This window comes from Corylus avellana, chromosome ca9, assembly GCF_901000735.1.
Source record: "Corylus avellana chromosome ca9, CavTom2PMs-1.0".
In the NCBI taxonomy this organism is placed as follows: Eukaryota; Viridiplantae; Streptophyta; class Magnoliopsida; order Fagales; family Betulaceae; genus Corylus; species Corylus avellana.
This window is the reverse complement of record NC_081549.1, coordinates 2,262,941-2,288,464: the sequence shown is the minus strand read 5'-3', so window position 1 is coordinate 2,288,464 and position 25,524 is coordinate 2,262,941. Positions and strand designations below refer to the sequence as shown.

Below are 25,524 nucleotides of genomic sequence, written 5' to 3'. Positions count from 1 at the left end.
GCAAATGACGTTAGGTTCTCATTAAACCCAGCCTTTTTCGTGTTGCTGCAGACAAAATTCAAATCGATATCTGACACTTTACAGTACCGTGGAACATTGGAAAGGCCAACATCACTTGCCAAACAAGGCCATAGGCTCTGAAATTTAAACAGTTGAAAAGAGAAAATTGTGGACATGTGAGCCCAACACTACGGGCTTAACACTCTAAATTGTGAAATAAGGTAACCTCAATGAATTTAATTTTTATTTTTATGCTGGATAATATGATATGAAAGGGGTCATGGTCTTTTAAATTTTATGGGGTGTTTTATTAAAGAAAATTTTCTCAATTTTTAACCATTATTTTAAAGATCATATCAGCATTCGTTGCTATATTTACTTTTCACAATGCGGCTAAAATGTAGAGAAAAAACTAAGGGAATTGTTAAAAGTAATTATAATAATAATCATGATATAACAAAATTTGAATCATTTCATTCAAAAATAATGGATGGGATTTATAGAAATCTATTTAATAAAATACTTTAAGAATTCTAAAGAAATTCGGACGTGATTGAAAGAGAAATTGGTTTACCATTAATGCAAATAGTTCATGAGAGAAAATCGAGTTATTTGGGCCACAAAGAATTGGCATGTAAGAAAGAATATAAATCTTCAGCAATTCTGTTCTCTCGATTGCTAATAATCTGGGCAACAATGTAAAAATTTGAATAGAGCCACTTGTTCGGACGGTTGATCCCACATGAACTCCCTCACATTTTTTGTCAAGATTGCAAATTGTTCGAGATTGCAAATTATTGAGAATCCAAACGGATAAGAATGCCACATTTGGTTCTTGCAGCCTTTTATGACTATTAAAAAAAAAAAAAGAGAAAAAGGAAAATAATGTTCGTTTACCTTCCAAAGGAGAGAGGGATGCCAAAGGGAATGAAGAAAAGAAACTAATTTTCATGGCAATAGGTAAATAAGTTATAAACTTTCTAATAGTTTTATTCGTTTTATTTTTACAATGATTACTTTTACTACAACATAGCTGCCACCAGAAACCCACATTGTTAAGTTTATGGGATGTGCAAAATGAAATCAACTTAGAGATTTCGATTATTAATATGTAAATCAAAGCACCTATTGTTTGTGGTCCTTGATTTAAGTTCAGAGAGCAGCATATCCACACATTAAAAACAAAACGAGCAACATATTCATATCTACAGAGAGGGCTCAACACATCTTTCTCAATTTCACAGCGAAATAATGGATCATTATCCTATTAAATTTGGGTGCCTTTATCCCATCAAATTATGTGTATTTAACATAGTCACACACGAACAAGTGAGTAAAACCAACAACCAGAAAACGAATATGTCGAGAATCTGATTAGAAACTCAGAAAGTTAACTTAAGAACACAATGTTCAGAGACGAATCAATGTAGTCATACAGAATTTATACCCGATTTAACACTTCCAAACAGCCTGGATGAGTGAAACCGTGCTTGGAAAATGTCTGATGACACAAGCCTACAAACGCTTATTGCAAACATGCACAATGCTGTCTAGTACATAAATGCTTCAAACTTCCAAAATGTATTGAACTTAGAAAATCACCAAGGAGAGAACAATTCATTCTTCTGATGGTCTTTGCCCCAAGACTGGAATGTCTTCGTAACGTTTCTGCAGCAAGACAATAAAATTATCATTCAAATGCAGAGATTATCTAGTGAATAAGGGGTTATCAATGGTCCCCTCAAGGGGTTATCAATGGTCCCCTCAAGTAATTTGTCTACTAGCACGCATGCAATTGCATACCAAGTAACCTCTAATTGGACAATGACTTGAAATATATTAACATTTCCCTGGGACAGACTGAAATTTCTAGATTTATTATGGCTCCATTTTTGTAAGTTATTGTAAGGGGCAGAAGAACTTACGAATATAGCATGGGTGTTCAGACTTTCAAATGAATCAGGAGATATAATTAATCTAAAACCAAATGCGGGATTTTGAAATACTCCAAAACTAGAGGTTGTCATGGAAAATTGTTTATTTAACATAACTAAGAAGCAAGTTGGCACAATTTTTTGCAACAAAGCTTCATCAACACTTTCATCATTACCAAAATCGGCAACTCCTTTCTAATGTATACTTTACAAACTAGGTATTGCAACTGACCGATCTTATAACAAAATATATCAAATTCACATATAAGGGAAAACTTAATTTCTTTCTTTTCCAAACTTAAAGGTGCATATGAGTCTATTGATTCTAAAACTTAAATCATTTCAATCCACTCCCGATAGAATAAGAGAAGAAATCAATTTGCAATAACAAGGCTGAATAAAATACTGATAAGATTAAGGTAAATCAGAATAAATCTTTCAAATTTATCAGGATCTAATAATTAGATTTACTTATTGAAATATAAAACAGGATCTAAACCTACTATAATGTAAATTTCAATGGTACAATCTGAGTTTGAATTGTATTCAAATCCAAATTCAGATTGGATTATCAACAGAAACTTCATTCTAACTATCCTAAGTGCAACAGCAAGATGAGCATCCACGTGTGTGTAGGAAAAAAAATCTAATAATGCCAATGAAAAACCTCTGGTCCTATGGCAAGAATCGTTCATATAAAAGAAAAAAAAAAAAAAAAAAGGTAGGTGACAACAATTCAATCGATTGAAGGTGTTTTTTTGTATAACGATTTGCATCTAACAGAAACTAAATTAAAACAGCTTGGCTTATTGGGAACATTAGTAACCACAAATCATTCAAAGTACTAGAGCTCCACCATAGCAGGTCCAGAAGAGGGAAAAAAAAAATAAAAACATAATTTCTATGGCACATAAGGGCAAATTTTAGATAAAATGGCTATATAATGCATCTAAAGCACGGTGAAATTCATTCAAGCGTGTAAGAGTAAAAAAAAAAACAAAAATTAAGGTAAAACATTAAAACAATAGATGCCATACCCCAACATTGTTGTATTCCCAGAGCTTATGAACTCCATAATCCACAGCCTGCACCCATTTCAATCAATACTATAAGAAGCTTCTCAATTTTCACAGTAACATAGACACAGAGCACTTTAATTACCCACAAAATTATGAACGAAAATCATTTTAATCCATTTCCCTTAATGCTGCTATCTCAATCAACACAAGCAACCAAAAACGATCAATAGTTCCCTGAGCTCTATTTGGTTGCTCACAATATGTACGGAATCTAATATTGCAATTTTGAATATGGAGAAAATTACTATGAAACAAATCATTCAGCGTTTTTTTTTGTTACATTTCTAATCCGCGGTCACACGACAATCAAAAATAACATAACCATATAATGGATCTGAGCTCACTGCTAGACTCAAAGTCAATGTTGACCAGACCGTGTGATTCAAAAAAAAAAAAAAAATCTATCATTTCCTCGCCTTTTTCCTCAGATTTCTTGGCGACCAAACAGAAAATGATGGAAATAGAAAAATCAAACAGAATAATACTGCGAAAAAAAAAAGTGAACAAAATTGAAGCCTTACTCGTTCTCCGAGGAAAGCGCCGGCGATTACGAAGGTGGCGTAGACGGAGGTCCGGCGCATGACCACCTTGTAAAACCCTTCGAAAAAGCCTCCACCGCCGCTTCTTCTAGCCGCTGAATCCATGGCGATTGCGATTGCTTGCTGTATGCGTCTCTGTTCCTCGCTCCTGATCTCGTGCGTTAGGGTTTACAGAGTGCGTTGAATGGGGATGGTATTGGGAGGTCGATTTTGGAATTGTAAATGGTTTTGGGACGGGTTGGCTTTGAGCGGACCTGACCGTGAAGGAGATGGGCGGGTCAGGATGCGGATCATAAGGGCCAGGCTGATTGGGCTTCGTGCGTGAAACGTGTCAATCAACTATTGACAAATATAAAATCATTAAATTGAATTTCACGTACATTTATACGACAAACACTTTAGCCTCTTTTTAGGTGATAGACCTCAAAAGTTATCCATAAAAAAATAAAATAATAGTGAAAAAATAAAAGTCCTCTAACTTTCAAGTAGACATGTAATGCAAAATATGACTCTTTTTTTTTTAATTGGTTTGACACTACTAACTCTTGATTCAATTCAAAAAATTTTAACTTCACTCAATTTTTCTCAACCTAACTTTCTAATGTGACCGAGTCACCTTTGTCTAACTTGGGGGTAGATCACAAAGTAACGACTGATGGTGGCTCAACCACTCCCACCAATTACAAGGGTGGACGATCCACTTCCTGAGGGTGGCTCAATCACCCCAAGTGATTTTTTAGGGGTAGCCGAACCACTCATAAAATTGTTGTTGGGAGTGGCTCGGCTACCCCCATCAATTTTGGAATTGAAATGGTTCAAAACCACCCTAAAATTTGTTTTTTTTTTTATTATTATTATTTTTAATTTTTGTAATTATATGTTTTTACAATTATATTTTTTTATTCTTTAAACTACCAAAACAAACATAACCTCAACTATTTTTTTTCTCAATATTCACAATTTTAAGTTGAGTTGAAAAAATACAAAAAATAAAAAATAAAAAATCATACACCCAAACATATTTGTGCTAATTTTTTTTACCGGAAAGAGTAAAAGATAACATGCGAAAGCATAAAGACTATTTATGACATTTTTTTTTAAAAAAAAAAAAAGAAAAAGAAAGAAACAATTTAATAAAAACGCAAAGCACATGAAAAAAAAAAAAAAAAAAAAAAAAAATTAACCCTGAAAAATATTTTGAACCACTTCATTTTCCGTAGAGGACTGAAACGCGGTCGGTTTTTAGGAGTGAAAAAGGACAGCGGCGGCTTTCTGGAATTTGGTAACCCAAAACGACGTCGACCCTCTTTTCATACACGCGTAAAACTCAGTAGCACGACGACACAACGCTCCTCCACCGGTACTCAAACCCCTCACTCCCGACGCGTCTCCGCGCGTATCGAGCCCGAGCTCGTTGACTCACCTGCGCACGAAAGCAAGTCCTTCGATGGAGTTGTCCGAAGGAGCGTGCGAGCTGAAACTGCTCGATAGGCTCGAAGGCCACAGCGACAGGGTGTGGAGCCTGGCGTGGAACCCAGCCACCGGCTCTGCTGGTGTTCCGCTCGTTTTCGCCTCATGTAGTGGCGACAAGACCGTCCGCGTCTGGGAGCACGCGCCCTCCCCCTCGTCTGCCTCTTGGACCTGCAAGGTTCGCTCGCTCTATATCTATTTGCTCTCAATTTTTCGCTTTATTGGTTTGAGAAATTTTGATAACGATCGCATGTGTGATTATTCAGGCGGTTCTGGAAGACACGCACACCAGGACCGTCCGATCTTGCGCTTGGTCCCCCGATGGGAAACTACTGGCCACCGGTAGCTTCGATGCCACCACTTCAATTTGGGAGAACGTTGGTGGCGATTTCGAATGCGTTGCCACTTTAGAGGTAATTAATTCTTCATTATTTCACTATTATCCGTTAATGTTAATCTTCCTGATAATTTTTAGTAAATATTTGGTGTTTAATTTGGTATAAGGGTCATGAAAATGAAGTGAAAAGCGTGTCGTGGAATGCGGGGGGGACGCTGCTCGCAACGTGTGGCCGAGACAAATCGGTATGGATTTGGGAAGCGGAGCTTGCGAACGAGTTTGAGTGTGTTTCGGTGTTGCAGGGACATACTCAGGATGTTAAGATGGTTCAGTGGCATCCGACTATGGATGTTTTGTTTTCGTGTAGTTACGATAATACGATTAAGGTATCTAGCAAGATGTTTGATTACAATGTTGATTGTTTTGTTTCCAAGTCGAATGAGGTTGGATAGGAGGAGTTATGATGCGATGCAATGTTGCTCACAGGTTTGGGCGGATGACGATGATGATTGGCGGTGCGTTCAGACTTTAGGTGAACCTAACAAGTATGCGACCTTGAATCCTTAACCTCGTTGTAACTCACTGTCCATTTGATTTAGTGATTTCAAAAGGCAGTTAATGAAAATGTGACTTTTAAAAATCTTGTTAAGTGTTTGGTAAAATCTACAGATTGAAAAACCAGTGCCTTAAACTATCTCTAAAATTGTGCATTTTTTTAAAACACACTGCCAAACAGGATATTTTCCGCGATTTTGTTTAAAAACGTGTGTTTGGCCTGCAAAATCATAGGGCCAAATGCGCTCGTAATGTGTTTGGACTTGATAGATATTGTGTGCACCGATTTATATAGGACTCTTAACAATTTTATTAACGATGTGTTGATTTAGTCTAATTCATCTAGGTTGGTTTTGTTGTCAGCGGTCACTCATCGACCATTTGGGCACTCTCTTTCAATGCTAGTGGAGACAAAATGGTCTCATGTAGGTAGGTGAAGGTGAACTCTCATTTTCATGCTCACTAGCTGGGATGTTCTTTCTCCTGTCCAACTCTGCTGATCGCATTGTTAAGAAACTATTTCGGTAAATGTTACTGGCGAGGAGAACTAAAATGGTACTTGACTGATTTTGCAGTGATGATCTTACCCTAAAGATATGGGAAACAAACAACATGAATATGCATTCTGGTGATGGCCATGCTCCTTGGTGAGGAATATGCTCCCTTATGTGTATTTGCTGTTTTGTTTTTGGTGCCAGAATGTACCTTTTGTGTTTCACATGTGGTAACTTCTAAGATACTGTTTTGAGATATTGTATAAATGGAAGGTTACCATAGATGTGTGTGTGTGTGTCCAATTCCTCGTGGGAGACTTAAACGCCTACTATTCTAAAATACAAGATATATTTCATGGAAGTGCTGTTAGTACTGAGCAACAAAGTAGGGACTAGAAAGCATGTGTATGGCCGAGTTTCTTTAGCCAGTTCACATGGCACATGAGTTTGAATCCCCATCACTTCCTCCGCCTCTCTCTTTCCACCTTGTTTTTATTGTTAATTTTTTGTCTACTTGTGTCTGGATTCATTTTCTTCTCTCTTTCTTCTTCCTTTACATTCTTTTTCAATGCCTCTTTGTAATCCTTTTCCGCTTCGATATGAATGTTCTGCACTGTACGCACACCATAAGAGATGAGCATGAGCAAAACCAACACCCCCACCACCACACACACACACGTGGTCACCCTTTCCACCATCACTACTCGTATGGAGGAAAGTATTGTTTTGCTGAATATATTGCTTTCAAGTTTAAACTTTCTATCATATATTTTCAAGAGTGGGAAAAGCAATACTTGTAAAGGACTTGAACAAAAATTATGCAACTTGGTTTTCATAATTGAAGTTAGTTTGTTCATCCTGTAATTATTTGACAGATTGGTGAGGTGGTTGGCTGAGTCTTTTGATTTCTGATTTCTCATATCCACACATTAAACAAGGTTCCTCTTTTGTGTTTTCAGGAGACATCTCTGTACTCTCTCAGGTTATCATGATCGAACCATTTTCTCAGTTCATTGGTCAAGGTAAGTGACAGTAAAACTAATTACAGTAAATATTTGTCTCGTTTGAGTTCTACATGGAGTTCAATTTCAGTACTTTTTTCTTGGATTTAAATCCATTCCACCCGCCATTTTCAACTTTAAATTAGCAAGGTTAACAGAAATAGTGAATAGTAAATAGTCTCTGTGCTCTGCTATGACAGAAAGTGTGGGTATGACTGCACATGGCTTGTGCTTACACCCTGCACCCCTAACTTGCTGAAAAAAGAAAAAAGGAAAAAAAAAAAAAAACAGATAGACTAAGGTTTTTGACTTTACTTGTATCCTTAATACGATTGAGTAGTAGTTATATGATATGATTCTTGTTAAAGCTCAAATGTTAAGGCACCTGAGTGTTAGTCATATGCTCGGTCTGAAAAACTTGATTCTTGTACTGAAGGGTATCTTGACTTGAGAGAAAATATTATGAACGTATCATCATCATCATTATCGTTGTCATAATATACCCACATTACAATTGTTTGGCATCTAGAGATTAATAAATATATTAAAGATTGGATACTTTGTAATATTCAAGTTAGTTTTAGCCAACTTTCTTTCATATTGAACACACATTAAAGGCTTAGCCCGTTTGGTCTAATTACATTCAACCAAAATATGTAACATAGACAAATATATATATATACAATTCAGGGATTCAATTGAGTTGGGTTTTAGTGATTTTGGTTCAATTGCTCAGAGAGGGGAAAAAAAGGAGCAAACTTGATAAAATTATATTTTTCCTATGTGAGGGAGTTGGTATTATTTCATTGTATAACTTAGTTGTTCCATTATGTTCCTCTCTCTCTCTCTCTCTTTTTTTTCCCAAATAAATTGTCCCATCATAAATTAATTATATTTGATATGTGAATGTGACAGTGAGGGTATTATTGCCAGTGGAGCAGCTGATGATGGCATACGATTTTTTGTGGAGAACAAAGACGGTTTGGTATTCAATAAATCCCTTCACCTTTCCATTCATTGCTATTATTTATTGACATCGCAAGTGAGGCAATGACAATGCTCCATTGTCATCATTTTATCTGAAAGGGATATGGTTAATGGGCATTGATCTCCACTGTCCCGATGCATCTTAGCCTCAAATGTGTACTGAGGATGAAATATTTGATAAAGGGAGAATTTCCTCTAGGTTATGTGATATTAATGTTTATTTCCTGCTCCTAATTGATAGGGGTATTAGGTATATATGTTAGTATCCTGAGAAACTCTTTATAATTCCATGGCGGATCCATCCTTGTACAAATCCCATTGGGACATTATCCAGAGCATATACAGATAATGTGGTTTTCAAATCAATAGTAGAAATTATAGTAAGAATTATTAGAAAATGATACTCTGCCTGCAAGTAATAAGCTTATTTAAATTAATTTCCAACCATGAAAGTAGAAGTCCTTTTCGGAGATAGGCAATAGGGCGCTTGCTTTGTCAGTTTATCTGGTTTGAAGGCATGTTGTCAGTTGGAGCGATAAAAATCTAATTAATTTCTTGAATTTAACAATTTGATTTCATTTTCTTGTCCTCATTTTTATCTACTTGCACTAACTAACTTCTGTACATACGCCTCTCATAGGTCTTTTAAGACATAAGAGTGAATTTACCTTTGACCTTTGTGAAGTTGATAAGGGGTTAATAACCCAAGTCTCTAAGAAAATCAATTTAGCCGATTGTTTATATAAACGTGAAGGACCCTTCAGATCCTTGGAAATTCTAGATTACTTGGCTTTCTTATGGAGTTTGGAAATTACCAATTATGTTGATCTACTCCATTGTGCGTTTTTATCTCAGGTTGATGGACCTTTGTATAAATTGCTGCTGAAGAAGGAGAAGGCCCATGAAATGGACGTAAATTCAGTGCAATGGAGCCCTGGGGTAAGATTTTTTAGAGTGTTATTTGAGATTGCGTTGAAAAATAAAGCTTTTGTCTATTAAAAAAAAAAGGCTTGAAAGAGCTTTTAGAAAAAGTCTCATTTTCAAGCTTCTTCCAAAACACTTAAACCTTTTTAGAGTTAAAAAGTCGGAGTGCTTTTTTAAGTCTTTTACCAAACGGAACTATCTTTGCTTGACACATCTTTGTAAATACTAAAAGCACTTTTTAAATTTCTTAACACAATCCCTAACATATTCTTAGTAGAGTCTAAAAAAAATCGGGTGCAATCCCATTCACATTGACACAAAATCTTTCAAACATGGTGGAATTGTATTCCACTATTAGCTGTGGCTATGTTTGAAGTCTCATTTATCTGTGATAAGATTTTCCTTTACATTATTGTTATTGATCAGGAGAAACGGCTATTAGCTTCTGCGAGTGATGATGGTACAATAAAGATATGGGAGCTGGCTTCACTATGTACAGGTCAGCATGTATTCTTGAGCTTGTTCTATTTGTCAGTTTACCATGAATATATTTAAGAGCAATGCTATTCTTTACAACCATTTTACACTGGCTGATTTAACCATATTTTAAGTGGTTTCTCATGTTAGTCACTTAAAATACGTCACGTTAGCCGGTGTAAAGAGTAGCATTACTCAATATTTCAAGTCATCTTTCGGTGTAGTAACATTTTTCTTAATTGTTTCAATTGTCAGGAAATGGCTACTAGCTTCTGCAAGTGATGATGATACCTTAAAGATATGGAGCTAGCTTCAGTATGTCGAAACGGCTACGGTTTCCTATTTTGTTATTTTTTGTTTCATATAGACAAAATCAACATTAGTGCAGCTTTGTGGAAAATCAAGATAGTTAATTCAGCCAATGGCATTCGGCCCAAAAGGTGTTGGCCCCCTCAGTACTGGGTGAAGGCAAGGCTTCAAGCTCCGGTCGCATGTGTAGGGAGGGAGTTTATCCTATTGGGGGGATCAAAGAAGGGCATTATGCTTAATAAAAGAAGCTCCTTTATAAGGGAAATATGGCTGTAATTACCGTCAAGCAGAATTATTGACCGTTTGAACTATAAGTTGGCTATAAGATTGATTATGGCTTTGAGTTTATTGGCTCCATTTTTTTGGAGGGTACTTTTTTAAAAAAAAAAAATGTTTTGATGTGACATTAAGATGAAAATATTGTTGACTATTTTGTGATTAAGTTTGTTAATTTTTTGTTTTGAAAAAAAAAATAAAAAAAAGAATGGTTCAATAAACAACGGACACAAATTTTTTTCAACTTATTTTAATAAGTGACAAGTGTCATTTAACACCTTTGAGTTTTTTGCAAATTAATGTTTAGATTTTTAGTCTAGTAAAATGACAATAAATGACTACCAAAAATATTAAAAGAAATATGTAAGAGATGAAATTTATCACCTATTGAAGTAGTATGGAGGAAATTGTTGTCCACAACAAAGCTGTATATCTCTCCTCTCACTCTATAACTTTGAACCAAGTACCATCCAAGAGGTATGGGTTCAACTTTCAAGTATGAAATCTGATTCTATCAAGTGGAGTTAGGCCTCATTAGTGAATCAATAAACAAAATAAATAGCATAATTGTTGCTTTAGAGTGAAATCTTGGTTGGTGGGTTTGAGGAGTGATTCTATTTGTCACCCTCAAATTTTTTTTTTTTCATCCTCCTAAAGCTTATGTGGCATAGTCTTTCGAATTAAAAAAAAAAATTCTATACACCAAATGCTATGAGGGGCTACGTCACATTGGCTTTGGGGGGAAATAAGGGGTAATGTATTAGCATTACTTTGATTTGGGTATGAAAATATTATCTTTAACTAAGAGTGTATTTGCTTTCGCGATTTTACAGGTCAAAAACACATTCTTTTTAAACAAAATAGTAAAAAGTGTTTCATTTTAGAGTGCTTTAAATAATAATAATAATAATGCTAGAAATCATATTTTGATTTTATAACTATTCTATAATGTTGACGTTGCACGGTTGCAGTCCGAACTAACTCTTTGATTTGTCCTTGTTAAAAAAAAAAAAAAAAAAAAATTGGACACGTTAGAGTAGGCAAAGTACCATGTTTTTAAAACCACATGATTTTAAAGGATGTTATGTGATTTTATCAAATGGGTATGAAAGTACTATCCTTAATTAAGAGTGTGTTAGGCCTCAAATTTCGCAAGTCAAAAACACTTTTTTTTTAAACAAAATCGTGAAAAGTGTTCCATTTAGTAGTACACTTATATATATATATATATAAAGGTTTGGAAACATTGACAAAATCTCATGTGTTTTTAAAACTAAAGATTTTAAAGCATCAAACTGTAATTTTGCTAAACAATTAACACTTTTTTTTTTTTTTTTTGAATTAACTAAACACTTAACACTACTTTTAAAAGTTACTATTTTTTTCAAACAATACGTTTTGAAATCACTAGACAAACATAAATATCTGAGTCAACTCGGGCATTAATTTACTCCTTTGAATAAGATTATTCTCAGTCGCATATATACAGCATATTTTTTCTTTCCTTTTGAGTGATAAAGACGTTGCTCATCCTGGTTGTTCTAAATTTCTAATCACATCCACAACTTTCACCAATTACTTTTCAATAGCTTGGACCCTCACCACCCCACCACCGCCGCCTCATACCTACTCTCCCGATGGGCGGATCCATTGCACCACTGCTACTTCTCAAAATCCCCATATGATAATATTCATCAAACCCAAAAAATAAAAGTTCAAAAGTTTATATATATAAATATAATATTCAATATCCTGCCTCTGCTTTCTGACTCTGCCTTAAATTATTCTATACGTTCACTTGCCGCTCCTCATCCTCACTGAGCAAATTTCAGAGCAAACATCAATGACTCATCCAGAATTTGTCCATACAAAAACATTATTCCTAGAAATATTTAATGTGCTAATCAAAGATAAAATATTACGTGATTTGATTAATATGATATTAGAGTCGAGATAGAACAACAAAGAAAATCATCTATCATTGCATATATATATTCATTTGGGTATCAAGAACTAAGGATTAAAGTACGTACGTGCATTAATATGGAGATTGAGAAAACAATGAAAGAGAGATCTTAGAAAATGAAAAAAAAAAATTCAACACCTGTTTTCTATTCTTAATCCGCTAGAGTTTGCTCTTCTTCCCTCTTCAGCCAAAGCTTCACGTGCCGACATGATTCCGGTGGGGACTAACGAAGCATCAAACGCAGAGCAGTCTATCCAATCTTTCAACAGATCTTCCTGGCCCCATATATCCGGAATCCAAACCCGACCCGCCACCTCAACCCTATGTTTCTTCAGCCTCTCACGTCCGCCGTCCTCCGGCACGGCCTCTGAGGCGGCAACAGCTGGTAAGACCTCGTCTGCTGGCAATGCTGTTTCCTCGTACTTTTCTCGCTGATGGGTTTTCGAAGACAACCTTTGTGTATCCTCTTGTTGATCAGTCTTATGGGTTTTCTTGCGACTGCATGCAGCTGAGTCCTCGTGATTATCCATTCTGGTGCGTTTTTCTTTCATGCAGTATGAGAAATAATGCTTCTTCTTCTTCTGATCTGGATTGCTCGCGTTGTGTTTGATTTACATGGGGGGGTTGGCTTTATGTGTGGGAAAGAAAGAAGCAAAGAGAATGGGTGGGGAGTTAGTTTACACGTCATCCACAAGTGGTTGCCTTTTGTATGGTAAGTGAAAAGGGTACGTGTCTTGTGGGAGAGTGGGTGCCAATTTGTGTGGTTTAGTTGGAGTTGGATAAATGCAGAAATTGAAAGGGGGGGAAAAAGAGAGGCTCTAATGGGATTAATTAGGGAGGATTCCTTGGAGGGATTTTTGGAGGGTTGTAAGGTTGATGTGGATTTTAGGGCAGAATGTTGTGATTTTTGGGCATTGGCCAATGGGGTTGCAGGATTCGATTTGGGGAAGGATAGTACTATTGAACCTAAAATAAAATAATATTCAACCCTATTTTTATTTAATGAGATGATGAAGACTTTTTTGGGATGTTCATTGAGATATTTTCTTTCTATGTACACCTCATCTACCACACTTTATTTTTGATGCTACTTGTTTCAATATACACTCTTTTTCTTTGGCCCTAATCCCCCCCTCTCTCTCTCTCTCTCCCTCATTAGTTGCTCACTCATTAAGGTTCACACAAATTAAGTGTAAATTTCCACGCTCACAACTTGCTAAAATGGGCCGCTTTATCTAAATTTTTTAAAATTTTCTCTCGTATTTTTTCTTTATTAGATCTTCTATTTCATTCCAGAAACCCGGAAGGATCCCTAAAATTTTCTGTGTTTTTAGTTATTTTTGGATGAATATCTTTGTCTATATCACAACTATATATATATATATATATATAAAGGGTTATCTATAACATGCATGACACATTAACAGTACTCTTCTTCTTGTCATAATTTTGTCCCTTTTTTTTTTGCTTAGCAAATTTTGGTCCTAGGGTTCGTAACAAATTAGATGACAAACAATTCAGCCAAAATAGAAGGAAAAGAAAGGAGTCACATGACAATTAATAAAAGAATAAAACGGATGAGACAAATTCATACCTAGCTTAATTAAGCTGAAAAGGTTGATAAGCAAACAGTCTACATGGAAAATAATTAGACATAGAGTAAGGCTATAAATTATAATTTTATTTTCATAATTATCTTATATTGTTAACTTAGCAGTCTCAATTACCATTCTATTCAATGAAATACTCTTTTGTTCAAAAAAGCAGTCTCAATTAATCTTTAGATCAATTATTGTTAAAAAAAGAAAAATCAAAGATTGGTTAGAATCGCTATATCAACGTTATGAGATAATTATATGATAAAAATATAATATATAACATCAGTCTTAGACCTAATGAGAATATGAACTATATGTCAAGCTTTTTCTCTCTAGCAATGTTTTCTTAATTTTTGTTTGTTTGTGTTTTCTTTCAAATTAGTTTGATATATATATATATATATATATATATATATATATATATATATATATATATATATATATATAATTTAGCTATAAAATGGTCACATGAATTAAAGCAACTAATTCTCATACACATTTTCAAAAATGCGTTTGTGAAAGTCACATGCTTTGAAAGCATATCTCAATCTAATAAATAAAATTAGGAGAAAATACATTTTATCTCTTTGAACTATCCATCAATTTGCACTTTTAACCCCATTGTTTACAAAGTGACACTTTACCCCCCTCAAACTTTCAAATTGTTGCAATTCGACCATTCTGATTTTTTTTTCCCAAAATGCTCCCATCCCAAGTTTAAAATTTTTTTAAAAAAATTAAAAATAAAAATTAAGGGGTGGTCGGCCACCCTTTAATTTTTAAATTTTTTTGCGTTTATGTTCGAATTGCAACAATTTGAAAGTTTGAGAGGGGATAAAGTGTCACTTTTTAAACATTTGGGTTAAAAGTGCAAATGGGTAGATAGTTAGGGAGTAAAATATTTTTTTTTTTTCCATAAAATTAGAACAATTTTTTTCGACCCTAAAAAAAAATTGTCTATACATAAATGAGAATATACTATATAGCTAGTTGCATAACTACGTAAATGGCTCCCAATCACACATTCTAACAAACAAATATATGGCACTCATAAAAATACAAAAATTTATTTTTACTTTATATCACATCATAAACATATTTTTCGTACTTTATCTAAAATACGTTAACAATCAAATCCAAACGTCACATGAGCATGGTGGTCATGTGGGCATGTCTTCCTTCGCAGCCCATGGGCCTACCCATGAAGCTAAAAATATCATGTTCCACCGCCTTATTTGCCTTTAATTGATAAATTTTCTTTTAGTATTTTTATCTTTTCACTTTTTATTATTATTTTTTCTAATTCATAGAAAAAGTTTGACACATTTTGATAAGACTTGTAGGTATAAAGATTCCTTAATTTCAATCTTGCTTAATGACATGTTCGGGTCCTACAATTATTATTATAAATTTCTTTCAAATTGATGTCATAATTTAAATAATACTTATTATATGGGTCACTAAATAATTAAATAATTTCTTTTATATCGTAATTTCTTTTAAAAGTTCAAAAGGGGTTAGGGTTAGTGTCAGGCTGTGTTTAGTAAACATCAAACCAAACGATGTGGATGTGACGTAATGAAAAAGGAAGGATACAAAAATCACAAATAGGAAACCACAGAGCTAAAGCAAACACAAAACATATGGCGGATTGGGAAATGAGTGGGCCGCCGACTGCATATGGAAACAAATAATAGGTAGCAGTAAAATACATGTGGTCTTCTATCACCCAAATTACGAAAGAGAAATTCATACCATATTTTTGTTTCAAAAAAATATTTTGATGTGACGTAAAGGTGAATGTATATCATAAGTTATTAGATATTGATACGTGAATGAAACTGTCAAAAGAAAAAAAAATACTACTATGAGGTAAGTGCCGATTGTCAATAAAGTGGACTATCGTGTATTTCAATTACAGGACGTAGTTGCGGGTTGTGTGGTTAAGAGTTAGGGCCCAAAATAAGTTGGAAGTATGGGCCGTTTGCTTTTTGCAATCTAGGTACCCAGAAAATCAAACATAATACATTGACAAAATTACCCCATATTTTTTATAAGTTGTTCAAATTATTTTCCAAAATTTGCTTTTACACCCCTTCTTATGAAAGCATCTAGCAGGCTCATGCTCTGGGACTCTGCCACCATAGCCCAAGTTATTCAAACCTACGCACAAACCAGACAGTTGAACAAAGGGAAGCAGCTCCACGGTCAGCTAATATGCGCCGGGTACCCACTATGCACCTTTCTCACCAACCATCTCCTCAATATGTACGCCAAATGTGGATACCTCGATCATGCTCTGAAACTGTTCGACACAATGCCTCAGAGAAACATAGTTTCTTGGACAGCGATGATCACTGGGTTTTCTCAAAACTTGAGGCTTCCAGAAGCGTTGGAGACATTTTGTCAAATGCAAAATGCTGGGGAAAGCCCTAACCAGTTTGCATTTTCGAGTGTTGTTCGAGCTTGTGCTTCTCTTGGGTGGATTGAGATTGGGAGGCAGATGCATTGTCTTGCTTTAAAATGTGGGTTTGGTTATGAATTGTTTGTGGGTAGTAATTTAGCGGATATGTATTCGAAGTGCAGGGCGATGATTGATGCTTGTAAAGTTTTTGAGGAGATGCCATGTAAGGATGAGGTGTCGTGGACCACTTTGATTGATGGGTATGCAAAGAATGGTAATTTTGAGGGAGCTTTATTAGCTTATAAGAGGATGATCAATGATGGTTTTGTGATTGATCAACATGTTCTTTGTAGTACTTTAAGTGCTTGTGGGGCACTTAAGGCTTGTAACTTTGGGAAGTCACTACATTCGAGTGTTGTGAAGTTGGGATTTGAATTAGATATTGCTGTAGGGAATGCCCTCACGGATATGTATGCAAAATCAGGAGATATGGAAAGTGCTTCAAATATGTTTGATACTGAATCTGAGGGTAGAAATGTTGTGTCTTGTACTTCTTTGATTGACGGGTATGTTGAGAGGGATCAGATCGAGAAGGCATTATATATTTTTGCTGACTTGCGGAGGCAGGGAGTTGAACCTAATGAGTACACTTTCTCTAGCTTGATCAAGGCTTGTACTAACCAGGCTGCACTTGAACAAGGAACCCAACTCCATGCCCAAGTGGTTAAATTTAATTTTGATACCGACCTTTATGTTTCTTCAATTCTTGTTGACATGTATGGGAAATGTGGCTTGCTTGATGACTCAATCAGGGTCTTTGATGAGATTGGAGACCCGGCTGAAATTGCATGGAATTCATTGGTGAGTGTGTTTGCGCAGCATGGTTTAGGAAAAGGTGCTATAGAAACTTTTGATAGGATGATCCATAAAGAAGTGAAACCAGATGCAATAACATTTGTCAGTCTTTTAACAGCGTGTAGCCATGCTGGACTAGCAGAGGAAGGGTTAAAGTACTTCCATTCCATGGAGAAGACTTATGGTGTAGTGCCTAGAGAAGAACATTATTCCTGTGTTATTGATTTACTTGGCCGAGCTGGAAAGCTTAAGGAAGCTGAAGAATTTATCAACAACATGCCAATTGAGCCAAATGCTTTTGGATGGTGTTCTTTTCTCGGGGCTTGCAGGATCCATGGTGACAAGGAGAGGGGCAAACTTGCAGCTGAGAAACTGATGAAGCTTGAACCTGAAAATAGTGGTGCACATGTTTTGCTTTCCAATATACTTGCAAAAGAAAGGCAATGGGAAGGCGTGAGGAATATAAGGAAGATGATGAGAGATGACAATGTCAAGAAATTGCCAGGTTATAGTTGGGTTGATGCTGGAAACAAAACCCATATTTTTGGAGCTGAAGACTGGTCTCACCCTCAAAAGAAAGAAATATATGAGAAGCTTGACAGTCTTTTTGATCAGATAAGAAAAGCTGGGTATGTTCCTTATACAGATTCTATTCCATTTGATATGGATGATAGTATGAAGGAGAAGCTTCTTCATCATCACAGTGAGAGGATAGCTATTGCATTTGCACTCCTTAGCATTCCAGCTGGGAAGCCAATCATTGTGAAGAAAAATTTAAGGGTGTGTCTGGATTGCCATTCTGCAATTAAGTACATTTCCAAGGTGGTTGGGAGAAAGATTATTCTCAGGGATAACAGCAGATTTCACCATTTTGCAGAGGGGTCATGTTCCTGTGGAGATTATTGGTAAGGTTTCCTAGAGAATTTTTCAAGTCAATGCCCAGAATACATGAGTGGTATTCACGGCCTAGGAGTTCTGGGTAACTGCAGAGCTTCTCTGACTGATTGTTTGCCATTTAAACTGGAGAACCCATTCACAGGTGGTGAGCCAGAGTACTCAATTTTCTGATAATTAGATACAAATTTCTCGCATCCGTTTGGGCTGGCTCGATATCCCCATATCCATTTCCTGATTGGATTGGATCGTTCTCTTCTCACCAGTAACTTAAATCCATATTGCAGGTGCTGGAAACACGATCATGTCAATATGATAAACTTGGATGTTTATAGCTATTGACAATCGATAAAGAGCATATTTGGAATTGCGTTTGAGAAACAGAGCTTTTAAGTTGAAAGACGTTTTTTTTGTAAAAGCTTCATTTTAAAACTTTTGTCAAAAATGCATTTTTGCCAATTTTTTATTTTTTAGAGTAAAAATGTCAAAAAAGTACTATTTGATTTTTTTACCAAATATGCCAACTTTTGTTTGGTAAGGACTTTTAAGTACTAAAAATATTTTTTTAGCACTCTAACGTAATTCCAAACAGGCCTAAAGTTTTCTTTCAAATTGGACTGGAGAATATTTTTCAAATTCAGTCTATTAAACTAATATGAACTCTTAAAAATACATGTGAGAATTACATGCTTTAAAAATACATGTCAATTTAATAATTTAAAAGAAAACTGTCCATTAAAAACACAATAAGAGTTAATAGACAAGGTGGATACACGATCGTAAACTAATTACTGGGCCAAGCCCAAAAAATTAGCATAGAGCCGTTTTGTAGAAAACTAGCTAAAAACTACTTAAGTTAAAACGCGAAACTAAGAAAGTTCATCATGAAGTTTAGGGTCGACAATTGTTGCCACAATTCACAAACTCAAAGCAAAATTAGCGAATTGAGATTTAGTGTAATAAGATTTGAGTCTACCCGATTAATAAAAAGGGTCAATCTCAAGTCAACACGCTTAACTCACAATTAACCCGGATACCATGTAGAAATTTAAATTATGTCGCTGGAAATTTTCTGCAAAAAAAAAAAAATCGGTACAAATGAGATGATTGAGGGGAGAACTGCAGTTATTTGGAAGAATTATTTAGGAAGATACATGGTTTTGGCACGCCCACCGATCGGAAAAATTAAAGCTCAATGTCAAAATCCGACAAGGGGGAGGTAGAAGATTCCCAGGAACACCATATAACACCAAAAACATTCATTCAACCATTAATGCTTCTACATTGGTTTATCTCTTTTAAACCGTGTAACTCTGTACAAGCCATTTATTAACAGAAATTCTTCTCAACTTTAAGCACAAAACAAACCAGAACTTACTCGTAGCTATTAATCAAAAAAATAAGGACTAATTTTCTCAGAGCTAGAAACCACTAACAAGAGCATAGAGAGATCTAGTACCTACAAAGCCAAAGGTGTACTTTGATATCCTAACAAGGAAGAAGAGAAAAGGAAGGAAAAGAAGATATGAAGGAAATGGGAGAAGTATTTTTTGGGAAATCCTAGACTCTTGGATAGCGGGAGCGCCCTTTCTTCTTTAGGAAGTCTGGAATTTCCACTGAACCACCATCAGCAAAAGAGGGAGCTCGCCGGTTAAATCCAGGGGTGATGTCTCCTTGTGCTAGCTGACTAGCCTGCATATTGACCAAAACCCAGCAGAATTGGTAATGAGAAAGAAGAGAAAGAAAGAGACAGAGATAAGAGAGAGAAGCAATACCTGGAGGGACCTGCCTTCATTTTCTTCTTGGCGTTTGAATCCAGTAGCAATTAGAGTTATACTGACCTGAATGAAGAACCAAAACATATAAAATCCATCATGTATTCAGATGAATAGAAGTTTTCCCTGCTTATCTTAGTTTAAGCTAACATACTTGACCACTGAGTGACGGATCTATCACTGCTCCAAAGATTAAATTGGCAGTTGGGTCCACAAGGTCATATATAACCTCTGCTGCAGCATTTACCTGTGACCATACCCACATGGAAATTGATGAGAGCGAGAGAGATTATCACATTGTCTATAATAGAGCTTGACCGTGATGAAGAGAGACCTAGTGAGTATGATCTCCTTCCAACTATACATTTTTTTGTCTAGTTGGCTCTGAGGAATGAGATTGCAACATCTCTCCAGCAGGTTAAAATTAATAAATTAAATATAAATTTGAATGGGTAATATATACTTCACAACAGCGTCTGCTTAATCTATAATTTTGAATGTGAAGTTTAACAATCAAAAAAGAAAAGACACAAGAGCAACACCAAGACGTCTACAAAAATTTAACACAATGATAACATGTGAAGACAAGTTATAAGTATCTGACTCATCTCATTTTTCAAGTAAATCAAGAAATGTTGTTGAAATAATTGCTTAAATAAGTGGCCTGAGGTGCAACGCAACCCTTACAACAATTCTTACAATCCATAAAGCACTTCATTCTAAGAATTGACAAAGCGAACTTTAGCCTGCAATATATTTGGTGTTACTCTTACCAACATGACATCAAATCTCATGCGCATGGGATTGTTTTCATAAAATGCCAAAGAAAGCAAGAGAGAAGTACCTCATATAAGGTCAAATCACTTCCACCAGTTATATTCCACACAATTCCAGTCGCCCTCTCAATACCAATATCTAGTAAAGGTGATTGTATGGCATTTAATGCAGCGTCTCTTGCCCTGGTCTTCCCTACACAGAAACAAGCACCACAAAAAATTATAGTGTTTTATGTACACACTTGATGAGAACAGACCATAAAATCTAATAAAAGAAGCTCAGTCAAATGAACTGCAAATAGCATGACAAGCTAAGCATCGTTACAAAACCAACATATGCTTGGATGTGAACAATCTGCTTCCTTCCAGTTCTATTCAGACATAACATTCTCATGTACCAAAATATAAAAGAAGAAAAAACTCTCTCTAAAACCTTTAGTGTGTACATGTATGAGTGCTTTGAAAATCAAACTGTAAGCGGTGCAAAGACTGCTATTTAACAACCTTGATTACTTTTTGAAGGCCTAAAAGCATAGGATCTGCACTTCTATACTTTTTGCCAAACCCACTGTTGCATTACATATTCCTTCCATACTTTGACAACTGCACAAACTGAATTTGAAAACTAACTAATCCATGCAGCACTCCCATCAAGTTTTGTCAAACTTTAATAAAGATAAGTGGTGTTGTATTGAACCACCACTTACAGCATGCAATCCAAAGGTGGGTTGAAACTGGGTAATGTAAAGGACATACAGTTAGAAAGGGATAACTTCTATTTCATTTATCAACAATTATTACAATGCCCACTCCATGGGCAGCCATCATTCACCGGGTCACTTTTCTGACAATAGGAAGGTTGTAGTACAGTTCACTTTAGCTACATGTTTGCAATGATTATTAGAAAAACTGATCCTAGGCAAGATAAGCCCCTACCAGATTAAGTTCTTGTTTCCAGTGAAAATCCGACCACTTTCGAGCATTGGCTGTGAGTAATTTCAGGAAACCCCCCCCCCCCCCCCCTCTTGGTTTTGGTTAGGAAAGAGTCAGGTAAGCGAAGCCCCAATATCCATCATAACCAACAATAAATATCATGTTACCTTCTCATCTTAAATTACAGTTAGACCAAAAAAATATTTAGAACTATTCCTGATACAATCTGCATTACTTTACAGGAACATTTTAAAATATAAAAGTAAATAGAAAGCACTAAATCAAACAAGTTTTTCTTCTATGAGAATCAATACAGTAAATCTGGTTTAGGATATCATTATTCCCAACTCATGATTATAGCTTTTTAACACGATATCAAAATCCTAAATTTTCTTGTAAGAATTAGCTTCAAATTACCAGTTGCAGTTCCTATTCCCATCAATGAAGAACCTGCGTTTGCCATTATAGCCCGCACATCGGCAAAATCCACATTTACTAGTCCTGGTATCTGCAATCAAGGTGACTCGCCACCAATTAGAGTGCAGAATCACAACTCTCAAAAACAGTAAAAGATTTATAAAGCAATAGTCATCAATGCTGATTACCTAAACAAATTAAAGATGTATCAGAGATATCATTCACCAATGCAATGCTCATAAAATATTACTCACATTGAGGCCTCCAAAACATATTTAGAGAAATCTATGCACATTAAGGAGTTTCAGCATCCAAAAGCTAAAGGTTCTAAAAGGTTCATAGAGTATATCATAATATCAGTAACATAAAGCTGCAATTTTACCTCATTATCTAATGCAATATGGTGATAGATTTTAGCGAAATGCTTTTTGTCCAACAGTAACAGAAGCAACTAAGTAATTATTTCAGCATAGAGGCTATCACAAATTAAGATGCTTTCAAAGAGAATGCTAGCATACCTTTCCAACAGTCTTTGCACCATTCTCTATGATTATGAATAAAGTTCTAAGGAATCAACAACCAATATTGTGGTCTAGAGGAATACAAAGAAAGGCAATGACATATCAAGGATCTTCTGTTTTTTGTTCCTTGTATTTATCGATTAATCTACTACTACTATTTTAACTATTTATATTGTGTTAACCACGGAAAGGAAAGAATATAAAGTTTCTTATAACAGGTTCTTTAGGTCGCATACCGTAATTATGTCAGAGATACCACGAACACCTTGACGAAGAATATCATCAGCAAGGTTAAATGCTTCTGTTACTGGGGTAGACTGGGTAACTGCGGTCAATAACTTGTCATTTGGAATGACAATCAGCGTGTCAACATTGTCTCTTAAAGCTGCAGTCCCTTCCTGGGCTTGAACTGCCCTCCTTCGTCCCTCAAAAGAGAAAGGGGTCGTGACAATACCAACAGTCAATATACCCATTGACTTTGCAACCCCAGCAATTACAGGAGCTCCACCAGTGCCAGTTCCTCCGCCCATTCCAGCCTGCACATATACAAGTTTAAAGTCCTAGATAAGAAAAAGATACGAACACTGCGCAAACACATAGAGCTGCTAGCACACGTTATCTTAGTTTTTAACAAAACAAATCCTATGATTCATGGATAGGGACACAAGTTTTGTGTGTGACATAGATACCTATTTTTGGACACAGCAACCATCTAATAAGTTTATAACATTAGAGAACAGATATGAACATAGCCAAAATCCTAAAAATCAGTGCCACTAGGGAGGAGAAGGGGTGTCAAAAATAAGGAATTATCTAACAGAAAATAAGTATTTTCACACACCCATAACAATAATTGATGAGAAAATAAAGAACTTTCTATCAGAGATTATTCAAGGCAAGCCACACTGAGATGGCCCACTCACCGTGTGACCAGAATATTTACCTGCTTTTTCTTATTTTATAAGATGTTTCCTCTTATTTGTAATGTTAGTCCAAGACAGTTAAGAAATGAGCAGATACAAGACATAAAAAGTGGCCTTCAGTCAGAAAACATCAACAATCATACAACAATATAAAACAGTTTCCACTGAGAAGTCATAATGGCTGAAGAGAAGTTAAACCCACCGTAACAAAGACCATGTCTGATCCATAAAGTGCCTCTTCTATTGATTCTTTGCTTTCTTTCGCAGCATTCATGCCAATCTCTGGGTTCCCACCAGCACCAAGACCCCTAGTAAGCTCTTGACCAATTTGCAAACGGTTCTCAGGAAATACAGGCGACATTTTCATGGCTTGTACATCGGTATTGACAATCCAGAACTCCACACCCTTCATTGCACTCTCTATCATGCGGTTAACTGCATTAGATCCACCACCTCCAACACCAATAACTTTGATCTTAGCTTCATTGTGATTATTTGGACTAGAAGTGTCTACTAAATTCTCTGTGACAGTGCCACCTGAATTATCTCTTCTTGGGTTGTTCACGGAATTGTTCCCATCCCCTCTAAGCAATGAAACTTCAGGGTGTAGATTCAGAAAAGGATCCCTACTCTGATAGGGACTGACACTCTGGGATTTCGAACAACACTTAAACTGAGGAAAAGTTGACTTTTGGCGACCACCCAAAAATCCATTCTTCTCCTCAGACAATTTCACACCGCAGGCTCTACCAAAGTGATTCTCAATTGATACTCTTCTCCCAAGCACAGTTAACACCCCGGTTGGGTTTCGAGTAGTAGAAGGCATCAAACTCGTACTCATATAAGTAGTCATCACGTAATGGCAAAACTCGATCTCAGAGACAAGAAAGCTAATATTGTGTCAAGAAATTTCAAGACCTCAAATGGCTTAAATTTCCAATTTTATAACAATTTTTTTCTTCCAAGACCTGTTAATAAAAAGCAGACGATCAAAACAGTACCCGGCAATAATTAGAGCACCACATTATGGAAATTACAGTCTATATGTGATTGGGAGTGAGCCAATAAGCGCTAAAACAAAAACAAAATCAGAAATCACATCATATACACCAGATTAGTCACTAAACTAGTCACTAAACACAAGAATCCAGAAATGCTAATTTGTTTGTAACCCCTAGAACAGTACAGCATAGTATAAGATAAGTTCCCCAGAATCAATGAGAATCCCAGTAGCAAACCCAGCAACAATCACCAAATTCTGCGTGAGAATACAATCTAGAGCGACTAAAATACTAAAATGAGGCACCATTTTTGGACAAGAAATTCAGAAGAGAATAAACACCAAAAATCATCAATAAAATGCATCGAAATGAAGCAAGAAAGCAAAAACGGCACCTGGGTTGTTGAGAAAGAGACCTGTGACAGCTGAGTCTATGGAAACAGAGAGCAAACCTCCTACAAGAATTTGGGTGCCGAGCCCATGAGGTCTAATTGGGGTTTTAGTCACTGTTTGGTTACTTAGCTTTCCTATTGGGGGTTTAGTCTCTATCTTCTTTCCGTTGATAATGAACGTATTTCGGCCAGCAACGAAAATCGAGTGCCAAGGACACTCAAAAAGGAAAAGAAAACAAAAAAATGACGTGGCAGTGTCTGGCCTTGCCATGTCAGGCAGCGTCAATCAAATATACAATTTTTTCTTTCTTTCTTTTTTTTCTTTAGGAAACACTACCTTCACCGCCCCCATCTAATATGATGGAGTGATGATACAGTTTACGCCGGCTTTTTTTTTTAAAAAAAAAAAATTAAAATAATAATTAAAAAAATGTTATGCTTGGTGTGCATCAACAGTAATGCACGTCGGGCGTAAACTATATCATTACCCAATATGATGTGGTGGCCACCAAAAATAAACGTATCGTATCGTGCTCGGTGACTATAATTATTTTAGATAATTACGATCACTTCTAATGGTTTTGAAAGTAGTCACACTGTGCTTGGTGACTATAATTATTTTAGATAATTACGATCACTTCTAATGGTTTTGAAAGTAGTCACACTGCCCTCAAAATTTGGTGAGATA

General features: G+C 35.8%; 4 protein-coding genes and 1 long non-coding RNA gene across 6 annotated transcripts; 2 read left to right on the top strand and 3 right to left on the bottom strand.

Annotated features, from left to right (window-relative positions):
- Positions 1–1,348: 1,348 nt before the first annotated feature.
- Positions 1,349–3,624, bottom strand: LOC132192069 (uncharacterized). The gene is made up of 2 exons (XR_009441317.1): positions 3,535–3,624; positions 1,349–1,668 (listed from the first exon to the last, which is right to left on the bottom strand). It is a non-coding gene; the product is annotated as an uncharacterized LOC132192069 (long non-coding RNA).
- Positions 3,625–4,778: 1,154 nt separating this feature from the next.
- Positions 4,779–10,454, top strand: LOC132192242 (protein CIA1). Its single transcript, XM_059607517.1, has 11 exons — positions 4,779–5,200; positions 5,289–5,435; positions 5,527–5,745; positions 5,846–5,904; positions 6,278–6,343; positions 6,490–6,561; positions 7,368–7,430; positions 8,325–8,394; positions 9,252–9,335; positions 9,747–9,819; positions 10,053–10,454. Exons 1-11 carry the CDS (start codon positions 5,000–5,002, stop codon positions 10,064–10,066), a joined length of 1,068 nt encoding a protein of 355 aa, XP_059463500.1. The 5' UTR covers positions 4,779–4,999; the 3' UTR covers positions 10,067–10,454.
- Positions 10,455–11,894: 1,440 nt separating this feature from the next.
- On the bottom strand, positions 11,895–12,933 carry LOC132162011 (protein BIC2-like). Its single transcript, XM_059572254.1, has 2 exons — positions 12,487–12,933; positions 11,895–12,199 (listed from the first exon to the last, which is right to left on the bottom strand). The coding sequence occupies exons 1-2, from the start codon at positions 12,897–12,899 to the stop codon at positions 12,169–12,171; spliced, it is 444 nt and encodes a 147-aa protein (XP_059428237.1). The 5' UTR covers positions 12,900–12,933; the 3' UTR covers positions 11,895–12,168.
- A 3,076-nt stretch (positions 12,934–16,009) lies between these two features.
- Positions 16,010–18,470, top strand: LOC132192344 (putative pentatricopeptide repeat-containing protein At5g52630). Its single transcript, XM_059607653.1, has one exon. It carries the CDS (start codon positions 16,048–16,050, stop codon positions 18,112–18,114), a length of 2,067 nt encoding a protein of 688 aa, XP_059463636.1. The 5' UTR covers positions 16,010–16,047; the 3' UTR covers positions 18,115–18,470.
- An 887-nt stretch (positions 18,471–19,357) lies between these two features.
- LOC132191865 (cell division protein FtsZ homolog 2-1, chloroplastic) lies at positions 19,358–25,016 on the bottom strand. Of its 2 annotated transcripts, none has more exons than XM_059606980.1 (8): positions 24,840–25,016; positions 23,647–24,412; positions 22,758–23,057; positions 22,001–22,091; positions 20,719–20,843; positions 20,029–20,121; positions 19,875–19,940; positions 19,358–19,791 (listed from the first exon to the last, which is right to left on the bottom strand). In XM_059606980.1, exons 2-8 carry the CDS (start codon positions 24,295–24,297, stop codon positions 19,660–19,662), a joined length of 1,458 nt encoding a protein of 485 aa, XP_059462963.1. In that variant the 5' UTR covers positions 24,298–24,412; positions 24,840–25,016; the 3' UTR covers positions 19,358–19,659. The 2 variants fall into 2 exon arrangements, with proteins under 2 accessions (XP_059462963.1, XP_059462964.1); XM_059606981.1 differs by having other exon boundaries at positions 24,861–25,016.
- Between the last annotated feature and the right edge of the window lie 508 nt (positions 25,017–25,524).

Bases quoted from the DNA above. Each gene is read 5' to 3' on its own strand.
- LOC132192242 (XM_059607517.1), top strand. From the start codon at position 5,000: ATGGAGTTGTCCGAAGGAGCGTGCGAGCTGAAACTGCTCGATAGGCTC. The intron at 6,344-6,489 runs GTAGGTGAAGGT...CTGATTTTGCAG, and splicing joins GACAAAATGGTCTCATGTAG to TGATGATCTTACCCTAAAGA. The intron at 7,431-8,324 runs GTAAGTGACAGT...TGAATGTGACAG, and splicing joins TTCTCAGTTCATTGGTCAAG to TGAGGGTATTATTGCCAGTG.
- LOC132162011 (XM_059572254.1), bottom strand. From the start codon at position 12,899: ATGAAAGAAAAACGCACCAGAATGGATAATCACGAGGACTCAGCTGCA. The intron at 12,200-12,486 runs GTGTTGAATTTT...AAATTTGCTCAG, and splicing joins GGATTAAGAATAGAAAACAG to TGAGGATGAGGAGCGGCAAG.
- LOC132192344 (XM_059607653.1), top strand. From the start codon at position 16,048: ATGAAAGCATCTAGCAGGCTCATGCTCTGGGACTCTGCCACCATAGCC.
- LOC132191865 (XM_059606980.1), bottom strand. From the start codon at position 24,297: ATGACTACTTATATGAGTACGAGTTTGATGCCTTCTACTACTCGAAAC. The intron at 20,844-22,000 runs GTAATTTGAAGC...GTTTCTGTGTAG, and splicing joins GGGAATAGGAACTGCAACTG to GGAAGACCAGGGCAAGAGAC. The intron at 19,941-20,028 runs GTATGTTAGCTT...TTCTTCATTCAG, and splicing joins ATCCGTCACTCAGTGGTCAA to GTCAGTATAACTCTAATTGC.